Source organism: Epinephelus fuscoguttatus, linkage group LG9, assembly GCF_011397635.1.
Source record: "Epinephelus fuscoguttatus linkage group LG9, E.fuscoguttatus.final_Chr_v1".
Classification (NCBI taxonomy): domain Eukaryota; kingdom Metazoa; phylum Chordata; class Actinopteri; order Perciformes; family Serranidae; genus Epinephelus; species Epinephelus fuscoguttatus.
Window position 1 is genome coordinate 20,714,212 of NC_064760.1, and position 13,873 is coordinate 20,728,084.

Sequence of the window (13,873 nt, forward strand, 5' to 3'; positions counted from 1 at the left end):
AAGAATAGCATGGTAAAAAGTAAATGCTATGCTTGTTTGTTTGTGGAAGTCAGAGAGCTTTACAGGAAGTTTAGACAAGTCAAAATCACATTTAAGGAAGAATTAAATCTTTTTTTTTTTTTTTTTTTTTTTACAGCTGATTATTATAATTGATCTATGAACTTAAACAACTACAAGTACAAAAGACAAAACAATCAAACTGAAAAAATGTTCAACGGACATGAACTTCCCTTGAAACAATTTATTCAAACACTGTCAAATGGCAAAACCGAACATCAAATGGTGCGACTCATATGAAACTGCACAAAAAAAGAAAGAGGCAGACGTACTGTATATATTCAGCAAACAATTAACAATATTTACAAACAATATTTTTGGCTGAAATGTAAATTTAGTGTCGGTCAAATAAGAGCACCTGTCAAAACAAATGCTTGTAATGTTGCACTGTGTTTTAAGGCTCGGAGGATAAAAAAAAAAATACAAAAGCAAAAGTGCAAAAGAGAGGAGAAACAAAATGATTGTACTGAGGTAATAGATGTCCAGTTGGCATGTGAGACATGTTGGCTGTGTCCTCAATCTGTACTACAGACTAAACCAAAGCAGGATTTGAGCATGTGTGTGTTCGACACACTCTAAACAGTCAAGTGAAACAGCTACAGCAGCACCTCAGGAAACAAAGAAATAGATATATATATATAATTTTTTTTTGTTGAAAAAACACTGTTAGTGTTTTGTATCAAACATATTGTATAAAACAGCAATGTGTGGTGACTTCCTGTGTACTCGCTGCAAAAACAGGATGCTGTGAAGGTTATTTACAGTGTACACTGTGTACGGTTAGAGTGTAGTAGGGAGTGGGGACACAGCTGCTGCGTGAGTCAGTACACCTCATGCTGTTATACTGTCGGTCTGTGTTCCCTGACTGACTGAAACGTGGACAATGTGATGTGAAACATGGGCAGAGACTGTTCACATGACGTCCATAGGTAGATTTACAATGCTGTAGTCACTAAATGACTTCACATTAGGCTGCAAATGGAACACTGGATATCATACCATGTACAGTCTCTATCAGTTGTCTTCATACACACACGCTGAACCCTTCGCATTCTCATTGAGTGTGTTTACATGGACATGAATAACTTGTTTATGGTCGTGTTTTTGGCGTATACATTTCATGTGTTTGCACATGTAGACACCACATCCTGTTTTCAGACACCCAAATATGCTACGTGGAGTTCTCCAAAAGAAATCAGGATGCTGTTGCATGTTAACACCTTATCCCAGTTATGAAGAGGCGCCAACTTCCTGCACAGGTGTCACTTCAACCAAGTGGCATAACAGAAATACAGACAATGGTGGCATCCACTGAATCCCTGTCCTATACAAAGTGGTAATAACTAGGGCTGCACAATATATACAAACAAATCATATTACACTTATTTTGACACATATTGCGATTGTGATATAAGTCACGACATTAGTAGAAATGGTCATTTTGAATGAAATGTTCCCTGATGTCTGGAGTATGATTTGTAGTCCGAGGCATCTTTGTACCAACATGTGGCTTTATTTTTAACGGTAATGACATATTTAACCTTTATCAAAAATTGCAGCTCCTAGGATTTGGATATTTCACTTGGTCATACTGCAATTCTGATAATATTTTCATTCACTGTGCAGCCCTAGTGATGACAGCTATGGGCTGGCACCAGTGTGGAGGACGGTGTTAAGCTGCTTTAAGGAGTAACATTAGGTGACAAGCTACTTTAAGTTAGTGTGTGGTTGAGACAGAGAAAAAGTGATGGTCAGTGCGGTTGGTAGGGGTGGGGGAAAGAAATCCATGCAGCATATATTTTGCATGGCAATATTCTATCAATACACGGAAACTTAGTGTTGATCTTTTATTATGCACATTATTATCATTCATTTCATTTTTCCATGACTGCTTATCGTGTTAGAGGTCTTCCAGGTACTGGAGCCTATCCCAGCTGACACTGGGCGAGAGGCAGGATAAACCCTGGACAGGTCACCAGACTATCACAGGGCTGACACATAGAGACAGACAACCATTCACACTCACATTCACACCTATGGGCAATTTAGAGTCACCAATTAACCTGCATGTCTTTGGACTGTGGGAGGAAGCTGGAGTACCTGGAGAAAACCAGTGCTGACACAGGGTGAAAATGCAAACACTCTCTCTCACGGAAGGGCTCCCCCACCCTGGGTTCGAACCAGGAACCCTCTTACTGTGAGGCAACAATGCTAATTAATGCACCACTGTGCTGCCTATACATATATATATATATATTTTTAAAACAACTTTTGGTGCTAGAATAATAAAATCAATTGCTTTTTTGGGCTACAAGATGTTGCTGGTGTTTTTTTTTCCTGGTGAGGACAGCATTTGTCTCAATCAGCGGCATTTGGCAGGAAAAAACAAAGATGGAAGCACCGGAGAAATAAATCAGAAGTACGCCGTTGGTGTTTAAATCAAACGTCTGGACTTAAATCACAATATATTGTATCGCAATACTCAGCATATTGCAATAATACCGTATCGTGACCTAAGTATCGTGATAATATCGTATTGTGGGTCCCACCCGTAGCTTATAAGAAGTGATGTGGTAAATTTACAGTGTAGCATCAAACATTTCCAGTTGCTCTCATCTTCCATTGCCAGTTTGTTTTTGTAAACGACCCAGTGCCCGCGCAAATATACTGCAATAATCAGCGTCCGGGTTATTATGATTCTTTACGTATATGGGGAATATGAATGACCCAATTTCTCTGTGCTCTTGTAAGCACCATACCCTGACTATGATCATAACTGGGATAAACCTCATAAACGGCATATTTATGTCCATGTAAACGCACTCAGTGTCTCATTTGGTGCAACAAGTGCAGCAGTAGTTAACTCAGCTAGAGCTCAGGAGTGGATGCAGACAGGTGGAGAGCAAAAGCAAGTCATGATGCTAGCAGCCAGTGCACAACAGCAGATTCATAATCCTATGGACTATTCAGGAACAGTGCCAGCCAAATTTGTAAAACGTTCAGATTTAGGCAAAATAAACACTTCTAGAAATTCCCATTTAAGTAGTATACCCTAGAGGGCGACTACCCAGGAGTCTGGATCAGTAGCTGCGACTGCTTGTTTATGAAGACTTCAAATTATAATTTCTGTCAAGATCAATAAAATACATTCTCATTTCAGTGCTGTTTTACATAGATTTTCAGTGCTCAGTATTCCAGAAGAACTCTGCTAATTTCCGTGTTAATATCCTGAGGCCAGCCTCAATAAGCGTTACTTTAAGGTCGAGGTCTCTCAGAGTAGACTCATAATTTCTTTGTCTCAGCACAGGTGAAGGCTACAGAGAAGATACTGGTAAACATTTATACCCAGTGACACCTTAAACAACCACACACTTCTTCCCATCACAAGCTACCTCTTCGTGAACTGAGGCGATCTTCCCTGTTTCTGCTGCTCCTGATTACATTAACCATCACCACTAAAGCAAAGACACACAGTCTGTTAACATTCAGACTCTTAGCTGTTACCGGGTGGGCTCCAGCGACCCTGTGACCTGGAACGTTATCCCGTCTCCGGGCAGAGGTGATGGGATGAGCGGGCAGAGCCAGCAGATGTACCAGCGAATGCCCAGAGAGTGACGCAGGTTACCCAGGAGCCCCAGGCTGTAGGGTCGGCGGGTCGAGTACCACTCCCTGGTGGTCTGTCCCCGAAACATCAGGAAGAGATGGAAGAAGAAGAAGGCGGAGACCAGCAGGAAGCCCACCACGCATGTGTCGGCGATGAAGGCGAAGGCAAAGGCACGTGCTGAGACCTGGCCTGGAGAGAGAAGGGACAGCAGGTTACATTTGTATGCGTAATAGATTTGGTTACATTTCTGGGATTCAGCTCAACACAAATAGGAGCATAAATACATCATCATGCTGCTGTAAAATTTAAAGAGAGCTGTGGGGAGAGTAAGTAAAATCAAAGACATAAAATATAAAGTTTGCCTCCACCATCTTCCACACTTTGGTTCTTAACATGTCGTCCACATGTATTTATTAATGCATCTTTCCCTGGATACCACTGTGGGTGATTAATGGGACGTACTAACCGGAGCTTTCTCTCTAGTGAGTTCTAGCAGATAAAAATAGAGCAGACAAGAAACTAATGAAGCAGGCAGCACACGACATCTATGGCATGTCTGTCCATTGCTCTTACTTAAATTGTAGAGATTATTTTCCCCTGAATTGAGGGTCTAAGGATAGAGTTATATGCTGAGCAGCTGTGCAGAGGCAAAGTTGTGATCTGTGAAATAAGGCTTTACAATTATTATTCATTAATTTATGATGACTACTTTAATGGATTGCCTTCTCCAGGTTGGGAGAGAGTTACTGCCTCGAGTTCTCAGGGTCTTGTTCACAAATGAGGGTAGAATAGAGTGTGAGATGGACAGGTGGTTTGGTGCAGCCTCAGCACATCCGGAGGGAGCTCGGAGTAGAGCCGCTGCTCCTTCATGTCGAAAGGGGTCAGTTGAGGTGGTTCGGGCGTCTGATCAGGATGCCTCCTGGGTGCCTCCAGTTAGAGGTGTTCCAGGCACATCCCACTGGTAGGAGGCCCTGGGGCAGACCCAGAACACACTGGAGGGATTACATATCTCATCTGGCCTGGGAACGCCTTGAGGTCCCCCAGGAGGAGCTGGAAAGCGTTGCTGGGGAGAGGGATGTCTGGGCCTCTGATAAGCAGGTGAAAATGGATGGATGTCTATAAAATATGGAAAATGCCCATCACAGTTTCCCAGAGCCAAAAATGACTTCTTCCACGAGGAATGCTTTCCAAAGTCATTTCAGCTGCTTGTGTCCGTAATCTCATTCTTTCCATCACTACCCAGAGCTCATGATCATAGGCAAAACAACTAATTGATTAATCAAGAAAAGAATCATCAGATTAAGTTTTAATAACAATAATCATTAGTTGTGGCCCTTTTTGACCAGGAAACCAGAAAAAGATTTTCTGCATTTGATAAGTTTATAATGACTTTTCTTTCCTCCAACATACCTTGTTTCTATGTAGGAGCACACTCTGCTTTAAAAGCAAAGTCAGTGTGGGAAAATATATAGATTACATTCTGCCTATCACAGTATGAGTAACGCTGGTACAGATTTAGTAACCACAACTATGGCACAAACCAGATCCTACCTGAAACCAGCATGATCCAGGGTATGAGCAGCAGCAGGACACTGTGCATGGTCACACCTTCCTTCAGTATGACGATGAAGACCTCTGCGTTCATCAGAGTGGCGTACAGCAGCCCCGACCACATAAATAACAAGCAGCTCAGGAAGTAGCGGTAGTTACGGAAGCCCACGCACTGGCCAAAAAAGACGCAGTGGTGATCCCGTCGCAGCACACACACTTTGCAGTCGTAGCAGTGGGAGCAGCGAGGAGGGGTGTGTGTCTCGCATGTATAGCAGAACCTGTGTGGAAAGATAAGAGGGGAAATACTGTTATCTATAGCTGGAGATGCTCCCAAACATTTTATGGATGAAACTGGCCTGTTTCTTTAATCTCACTGAAACATGAAGACTGTGACCATCAGTTGGGGCACACACCAATGGATCCAACAAAGTCTATTCTGATCTGTCCAACTGTTAGGGTTACACAATCTCTTTTCTCTTCTATTAAACATAGAAAAAAAGGATCTGTAACTAAGGATTATGATCGTTCACAATTAATCTGTTGATTATACTCTACAACAGTGGTTTTCAAACGTTTTGGGCTAGTCAAAATCTCAAGGCACAAATGTATTTACACCTCTGCACAAAAGCTTCTATAGCGTGTTCTATTTCGTCCCTACTGACTGCCAGAGGCGGTGCATAAGCACTGGATAACTCCGCCCGCGCTAGCGCATGTCGAGTACGAATATCAACAATGTCACCCGTGACCCCTGCGTGAACTCCGGGAGGCTATATCTTCCGGTGTCAGCAGGTGATCTGTTCCTTCATTCTTCTCGCGATCGCGCGTCGAGGTGTACGTAAGTGTTTGCTGTTGGTTTCATGTGTTGCTGGCCCTGGGCAGCCTCGTGCCTCTGTGGTGGGAGTAACGGGCTGATGCTCGTCCTCCCAGGGGCTGTGGCCAGCGTGTTGCACAATTGCATGTATGTCGTTGTTCCTGCTCTAGTATTGTGGCTTTGCTGGTATGACGGCGTTCCCGCCCCCCGCTTCCAGCATTGCCTGCAGCTGCTGACGGCTGTGTGAGCAGGTCAGTGGAAGTTGAATTCTGATAACTGTGCTGTTTTTTGTTTGTTTTTTGCAGTTTGGGATTCAAAGTGAAAGATTCAATTGTGATTGGTGACGGTGGTGTTTCCGCTACCCTCTCCCAGCTCAGTTGTGTTTGTCAGACTTATATTCACACACATATATATATATATCTATATATATATATATATATATATATATATATATATATATATATATGTATAAAAAACAACAACAAAAAGAGAAAGAAAGAAAAGAGCGGAAAAGGAAGAAGGCTGATAACCTTGTTGGTGACGGTTGCGTGCCCGCCCCCTCTCCCAACTTGGTCTGGTGGTTTTGTTCAGTTGTGTTGACATTTCCGCTCCCGGCAGTGTCATACTTTTCTGGGCTCCTCACTGGCTTCTCCACCTGGTTGCGGATGGCGCACGCCTGTGGCAACTGCATGACCCCCCTTGAGCCTGAAGACGGCCATGACCACTGTGTGGCCTGTCTTGGCGTGGACCACCTGCAGGAGGCCCTCACTGACGAGGCCTGCATGAACTGCAGTATCATGCCTCGGTCAGTGAGGTTGGCCCGACTGGCCCAACTGGGTCCTCCGGCCTGTCTCCCTCCCTTCCAGTCTGAGAGGCCGGACTTCTGCGGGGCTCCTGCGCAAAAGAGGACTGCCACGCGGAGTGGGAATGCTGCTCCCGCGAAAAGGAGGAAGACGGCGGCAACGGACCAGCTCTCCTCCAAGGTCGACTGCTTGGCTGCTGACATGGAGCACATGAAGGCGCTCCTCATGAATCTCCAGCCTGCTGGTGGGGTGGCACCTCCTGCTGTTGTGCCGGCCCAGGAGTCACCACCGCCACTGGACGATGCGCTTTCCATCGCAGCCGTCCGAGTCAGTTTGGGACTCACAAGGTAGTCCGCCCCTCTGACGGCGGCAGGCTCCTCCCGTTCCTCTGCCCAGAGTTCTCGGCGGGGTCTGATGACTCCTCCATGGGGCCATCATCCAAGCAGCCCTGGCACGTCTACAGCTCGATGCCCCAAGCCGGGGGCAGGCTCCCAGTGCGTTCCATAGGCGCAACCCTCCCCCGGCGAGGGTTACAGTGCCGCATTCTCCGGACTTCTTGAAGGAGCTGCACTCCTGTTGGAGGGACACTTCAGCCCTCACCAGGCCGGGGTCGGATGATCGGGCCTTGGCTGCCATGGAGGATGCCGAGTCGGTGGGGCTCCTCCACATGCCGGCAGTTGAGCCTCCAATCGCGGCCTTGATTGTGGCTCCGGATGAGGCGATGAAGTCCGACCCTAAGTGCCCTTCTGCGCAGTGTAAGGTTACGGACGATTACATCTGCAAGGCCTACAACACAGCAGCACGTGTCGGCCGCTTGGGGAACACCCTCTCCCACTTACTCCTTGCCCTCTCAGCCTCCCTGCAGGAGGCACAGGTGGACGACTCCGTCCGCGACATGTGTGATGCGTCACTGCAGGCTTTTGCCTACCAGACGAGGGAGCTGGGACGGCTGATGTCGACGCTTGTCCACACTCGCCGTCATGTCTGGTTGGCACAGTCACCTCTGACGGAGGCGACTCGTAGGGTCCTTCGCCGGGTGCCAGCAGAACCTGGGGAGCTATTTGGCTCTGTTGCTCTGGATGCACTGGACCGCACCGCTGAGGCCGACGACACCAGGCGGCGGCTTGCGAGCCTCCATAAGAGAGCACCTGTTTCCAGGGGCAGCTCAAGTTTTTCATCTGCCCCTCAGGGTCCTCCACGACAATCTCCCCGGGGTGGCCACCGGCGGCGGCGGGACGAGAGGAAGTCAGCGGGTGACTTTCGCTCCACTCTGCGCCGCTCACCTCGGAAGCCTCAGGACCCCAAGCCCGACCGCCGCACTTCCGGCTCCTCCAGGGGCCGGGGGCCTCGGCGCTAGGGCCACGGGGCCGGTCGTCGGCTGCTTTTCCCAGCAGCAGCTCAGTCACTGGGCTGCCTGCTCGCCAGACCCCAGGGTAGTTGCCACCCTGACCCGGGGTTACGAATTGCAGTTCCGATGCCGGCCCCCAGCCTTTGGCCGGGTCACCATGACGGTCATCCACGACTCGGCCAAGGCCCAAGCCCTAGCCCAGGAGCTGTCCACCCTCCTGGACAAGGGCGCCATCACACCGGTGGACCCCCTCCTTCAACCCGGGGGACTCTACTCAACCTACTTCCTCGTCGGCAAGAAGGACGGCGGACTCCATCCCATCTTGGATCTACGCGGCCTAAACAGGTACTTGAATTTTTTACCGTTCCATATGTTGACCTCAGCGGACGTGATGCGCGTGATCCGGCAAGGCGAGTGGTTCACGTCCATCGACCTGAAGGACGCGTACTTTCATGTACCCATTGCAGCTCATCATCAGCCCTTCCTGCGATTTGTCCTGCGATCAGTTCAGGGTGCTCCCCTTTGGGCTCTCCCTGTCTCCCAGGGTCTTTACCCGGTGCGTGGCAGCGGCTCTGGCGCCGTTAGAGGCTGGGGGTATGAAGGTGCTGCCATACCTGGACGATTGGGTGGTGTGCGCACCTTCCCGGGCCCAGGTGGTCCAGGATACGGCCCGCCTTCTGACACATGTGGCTGGGCCTCACGGTCGTCAGCGTGGAGAAAGCTGTTTGGTCCCCACCCAGCGAACCGCCTACCTAGGTCTGGTCCTGGACTCTGTGGCCATGAAGGCCTACCTGTCAGAGCGTCGTGTGGGCGACATCCTCCGACTCCTTCTTCTCTTCAGGAGGCGGCGGCTGCCGTTAGTCATGTATCTTCGCCTACTGGGCAAGCTGACGGCGCGTCGACGGCCATTCCTTCTGGCCTGTTGGCATTGCGCCTCCAAATGTGGCTGAACGGTTTTCGCCTGGACCCCAAGCTCCACAGGCGCAGACTGATCACTGTCTCGCAGGCATGCGTTCGCATCCTGGCGCCTTGGAGGGACCGGGCGTTCCTGCTGGGGGGTGCGCCCCTGGTTGCTATCCCATCCTTTCGGGAGACCGTCACATCGGATGCATCCCGTTCAGGATGGGGTGCGGTCTGGCGTGGCAGGCCGGCTCAGGGACAGTGGTCTGTCCGGGACCGCGCATGTCACATCAATGTGCTGGAGCTGCGGGCCGTCCATCTGGCGCTCAGGCACTTTCTACCGCATCTACAGGGGAAACATGTGCTGATCCGGTCAGACAACGAGGCTGTTGTCTCCCAGATCAACCATCAGAGGGGCACCAAGTCGGTGCGACTGTTAAGTGCGTCCCGGTGCCTGCTTACATGGGCCGCTCCCCGTCTGTCCAGCCTGCGGGCTGTGTGGCTGTCCGGCGACCAGAATCGGGTGGCGGACTTCCTTTCCCGACACAAGCCTCCTCCGGGGGAATGGAGGCTTCATCCGGAGGTCGTGGGGATGGTCTGGGGCATTTTCGGCAGGGCGGAGGTGGACCTTTTTCCTCGAGGGAGTCAACTCATTGTCCCCTCTGGTTCTCCTGGACAGAGGGGGACAGTCCTCTGGGACGGGATGCCCTGGGGCACGAGTGGCCCGACGGCCTCCTGTATGCCTTTCCGCCATTGCCTCTGATCCTCCCGACGCTACAGCGGGTCCTTCAACAGGGCCACCGTCTCCTCCTGGTGGCCCCGTTCTGGCCAGGGAGGATTTGGTTTCCACTGCTGCGGAGGCTTTGCTGCGGCTCGCCATGGCGCCTCCCAGAGAGGATGGATCTCCTGTCACAGCTGGGGGGTCGGATTTGGCACCCCGACCCCTGCCGTCTCCAGCTTTGGGTCTGGCCACTGCAGGGCCCGACCCGCTCCTGACTGCTTGCACTGAAGCGGTCAGGTGCACCATTTCGCATGCTCGTGCACCATCCACCCGCCTCCAGTATGAGTGCAAGTGGCGGAGGTTCTCTGCCTGGTGTGCAGGCAGGGGGGAGGATCCCGCCTCTTGTACGGTGGCCACCATTCTGGAGTTTCTCCAGTCTCTCTTGGAGGATGGTCGCACTCCTTCCACCTTGAGGGTGTATGTGGCGGCAATTTCATCGCGACGTTTTGGTTGAGAATGCCACCGTGGGGTGCCAGCAGTTGGTGTCTTCTTTTCTCAGGGGGGCACTGAGGCTGCGGCCTCCGGCGGCCCCCAGAGTTCCGGCATGGGATCTCTCCCTGGTGCTGGATGTCTTGTCTTCCTCGCCCTTTGAGCCCTTAGCCCAGGCTGATCTTAAGTGGTTGTCAATGAAGACAGCCTTTCTCCTTGCTGTCACATCAGCAAAGCGGGTTGGGGAGCTGCATGCTCTCTCCGTCAGTGAGTCCTGCCTGCGTTGGGGCCGGATGGTTCGTGGGTGACTCTCTGGCCGAACGTTGCGTTCCTGCCAAAGGTGCTGCCACGCACCCATCTCAACCGGCCGATTCATCTGGCTCGGTTCGACCCCCCGTCGGCCGACTGTGGAGCACAGTTGTTGTGTCCTGTACGGACCCTGGCTGCTTACCTCAATGCCACTGCGCCTGTGCGACGAACAGACCAATTGTTTGTGTGCTATGGGGTCATAACAGAGGTTGTGCCCTCTCTAAACAGCGCCTGTCACATTGGATTGTGGATACCATCTCCTATGCTTACAGGGTCACTGGCCGTCCGTTGCCAGCCGGGGTCAGGTGCCATTCGACGCGGGGGGTCTCCACGTCCTGGGCTGCTCTGAGGGGTGTTTCACTGGAAGACATCTGTGCTGCGGCTTCTTGGGCGTCACCTTCCACGTTCCATCACTTTTATCGCCTCAATGTTGCTGCTCCCCACCCGTTGGGCGTGGTCCTCCGCCACAGGACTTCTGATCAGTGAGGTAGGTCTGGGGGATTCTTCGTGACATTGTTGGTATGTGTCATCCAGTGCTTATGCACCGCCTCTGGCGGTCAGTAGGGACGAAATAGAACGAAAGTTACAATGGTAACTACGGTTCTATGAGTCCTGGATGACCGCCAGAGTGTCTGGTCACTCTGAATCCTCGCGCGCTCGCGAGCAGATTTTAGGAACAGATCACCTGCTGACACTGGAAGATATAGCCTCCCGGAGTTCACGCAGGGGTCACGGGTGACATTGTTGATATTCGTACTCGACATGCGCTAGCGCGGGCGGAGTTATCCAGTGCTTATGCACCGCCTCTGGCGGTCATCCAGGACTCATAGAACCATAGTTACCATTGTAACTTTTGTTATCACTCTTATCACAACATAAGACAATAAAAATAAGATAAAATAAGACAGGTAGCTTTCATGATACTGTCTACTGTGAGTTCTTTGTGCTCTTTTCTTTCAGTGTCAGGTTGTCTTCACTGCTGCTTTGTTGTAATTTGCCCTGTACAATAAAGCGATCCATTGTCTCACTCAAAGCTTTCTCCTTTTAAATGTCATCATCCCTCACACTGGCTGCCAATCAAGGCTTTAGATGTGTCACACACTTATAATTCCCACATGCAAACGGTGACAAATAGGTTCCCATGGAGGTTTTTTTTGTAATCAAATTAAATTAAATTACATTTTTTAGCTAGAGTTTGCCTCTTTATCAGGAAATGGATGCGCACAACATACTGATACAGTCAATTAAACAATCATCATAACTTTTTTATGGTTTAACATTGCAATAATAATGTGTAGTTATCACAAAATCCATTTGAGGACCACTGACCTACAATATATTAGCAAAAACTGTGAGAAAAGCCTGTTAAAAAAATGGCAAGAGCCTAAAGTGACTCCATCAAATGTCTTGTTCTGACCAACCAACATTTACAATTCACACCCAAAATATTACATTTACTACACTATAGGGCCAAGGAAAGCATCAAATCCTACATTTGAAACCTGGAAATGTCACATTACTGCTTGAAGAATTACTAAAATGATTACCAAAATAGTGTTTGATTAATCTTTGTTGATCCAATATTTGATTCATTGATTAGTCGTTGCAACTCTGAAGACCACTACTGTCTAAAATACTATTTTAAGCTTTACACGTTAAATTAACTGGAAATAAGTGGCCTGGCACAAACTATATAAAACAGACCAGAAGAACAAGGATGTTCACACACAAGCCATATACTGTACTGTATATCCACACACCAAACCAAACCCACACTATAATATAAATGATATTTCCTAATCTACAATAACGCCTCCTGCCTCACCTCCAGCCCTGACCCATGCCCTCTCCCCCCAGGAACACCCCCTTGATGCTGGGGTTGGTCCTGAGGAACAGCAGGGAGTTCCAGCAGATGTTCCCCAGCATGAAGTACTGGGCCAGCAGGTGGACCGCCTTCCACCAGCTCGACCACACCGTCTTCTTCTGGTCCGCCTCCAGCGGAGCTTCGACCAGCACCAGGTAGCTCACCTCGCCGGTGATGGAGAAGACAAGGAAGGTGTTGAGGACCACGGGGAGGTGGCGACACACCCTGTCGACTTTAAAAAACACCTTGCTCGCAAAACTCGTCATGTTTCCTGTCCGTCCACTTCGTCTCCGTGATGTGACAGCTGAGAGGGCGAGGACCGATTTAACAGACGCACTGTGGGAACCGCTGGTTAGCTTAGTTAGCTAAATATAACTCTGTTAGCTCTCTGCCCGAGCTCAAATAAACCGCATCATATCTACTACACTTTATATAACTTCCGGACAATTCAATGTCATGTCATAGCTGAAATAAGACGCCTTCACTCTCCCTTAACCCTCTCCTTACCACGATGTCTGCTACTGGACGGAATCAGGTTTCTGCTACCAGGTGTTACATGAAAATACAGCCGGAGTGCAACAACACACTGGTTCCGCTTGTAACTTATAATACCAGTGTGAGCCACTTTAAAAATATAAATCAAAAATAAACTTAGATTTTATTGTGGGTTTGTGTTACATATTATTATTGAGTCTTCTTTTTCATATTTGAGCCGAAAAAAGGTTGGTCCAAACTCACTTCTCTCTTTCTGTCCCCTGTATTGGTCCAAAAAAAAAGATAAAATATTTGTATTCAGTCTTTTTATTTGTACAAATTTGTGCCTACAAGAGGTTGGTTCAGACATGTCCCCTGAAAAAATGTAATTTCTGACATGTTCCCGTTCCCTATATTGGTGCCAAGAATAATTAAATATTAGTATTAAGTCTTATATTTTATTTCATTTTATCTTTACATATTTTGCTGAAAAAGGTTGGTCCAAACACACCTCATAAACACTTCTCATTTTTGGCCTGTTCCTATATTGGTCCCAAAATAATTAAATATTAGTATTAAGTCTTTTTATTTTATTCACCTTAACATTTTGTGCCTAAAAAAGTTGTTGCAAACACATCCCCTGAAAACATAATTTCTGGCTTGTTCCTGTTCCCTGTATTGGTCCTAAGAATAATTAAATATTAGTATTAAGTCTTTTTATTTTATTTTATGGCTTGTTTCCATCTGTCTTTTTTCTATTTTATTTTATTTTAATACATATTTGTGCTGAAAAAAGGTTGGTCCAAACATACCTCCAAAAAACTTCTAATTTCTGTCATGTTTCTGTTCCCTGTATTGGTGCCAAGAATAATTAAATATTAGTATCAAGTTATTTTATTTAATTATTTATTTATTACATATTTGTGCTTAAAAAGGTTGGTG

General features: G+C 48.3%; 1 protein-coding gene across 1 annotated transcript; it reads right to left on the reverse strand.

Annotated features, from left to right (window-relative positions):
• Positions 1–232: 232 nt before the first annotated feature.
• Positions 233–13,220, reverse strand: zdhhc24 (zinc finger DHHC-type containing 24). Its single transcript, XM_049586365.1, has 3 exons — positions 12,419–13,220; positions 5,213–5,490; positions 233–3,850 (listed from the first exon to the last, which is right to left on the reverse strand). The coding sequence occupies exons 1-3, from the start codon at positions 12,721–12,723 to the stop codon at positions 3,558–3,560; spliced, it is 876 nt and encodes a 291-aa protein (XP_049442322.1). The 5' UTR covers positions 12,724–13,220; the 3' UTR covers positions 233–3,557.
• Positions 13,221–13,873: the final 653 nt, after the last annotated feature.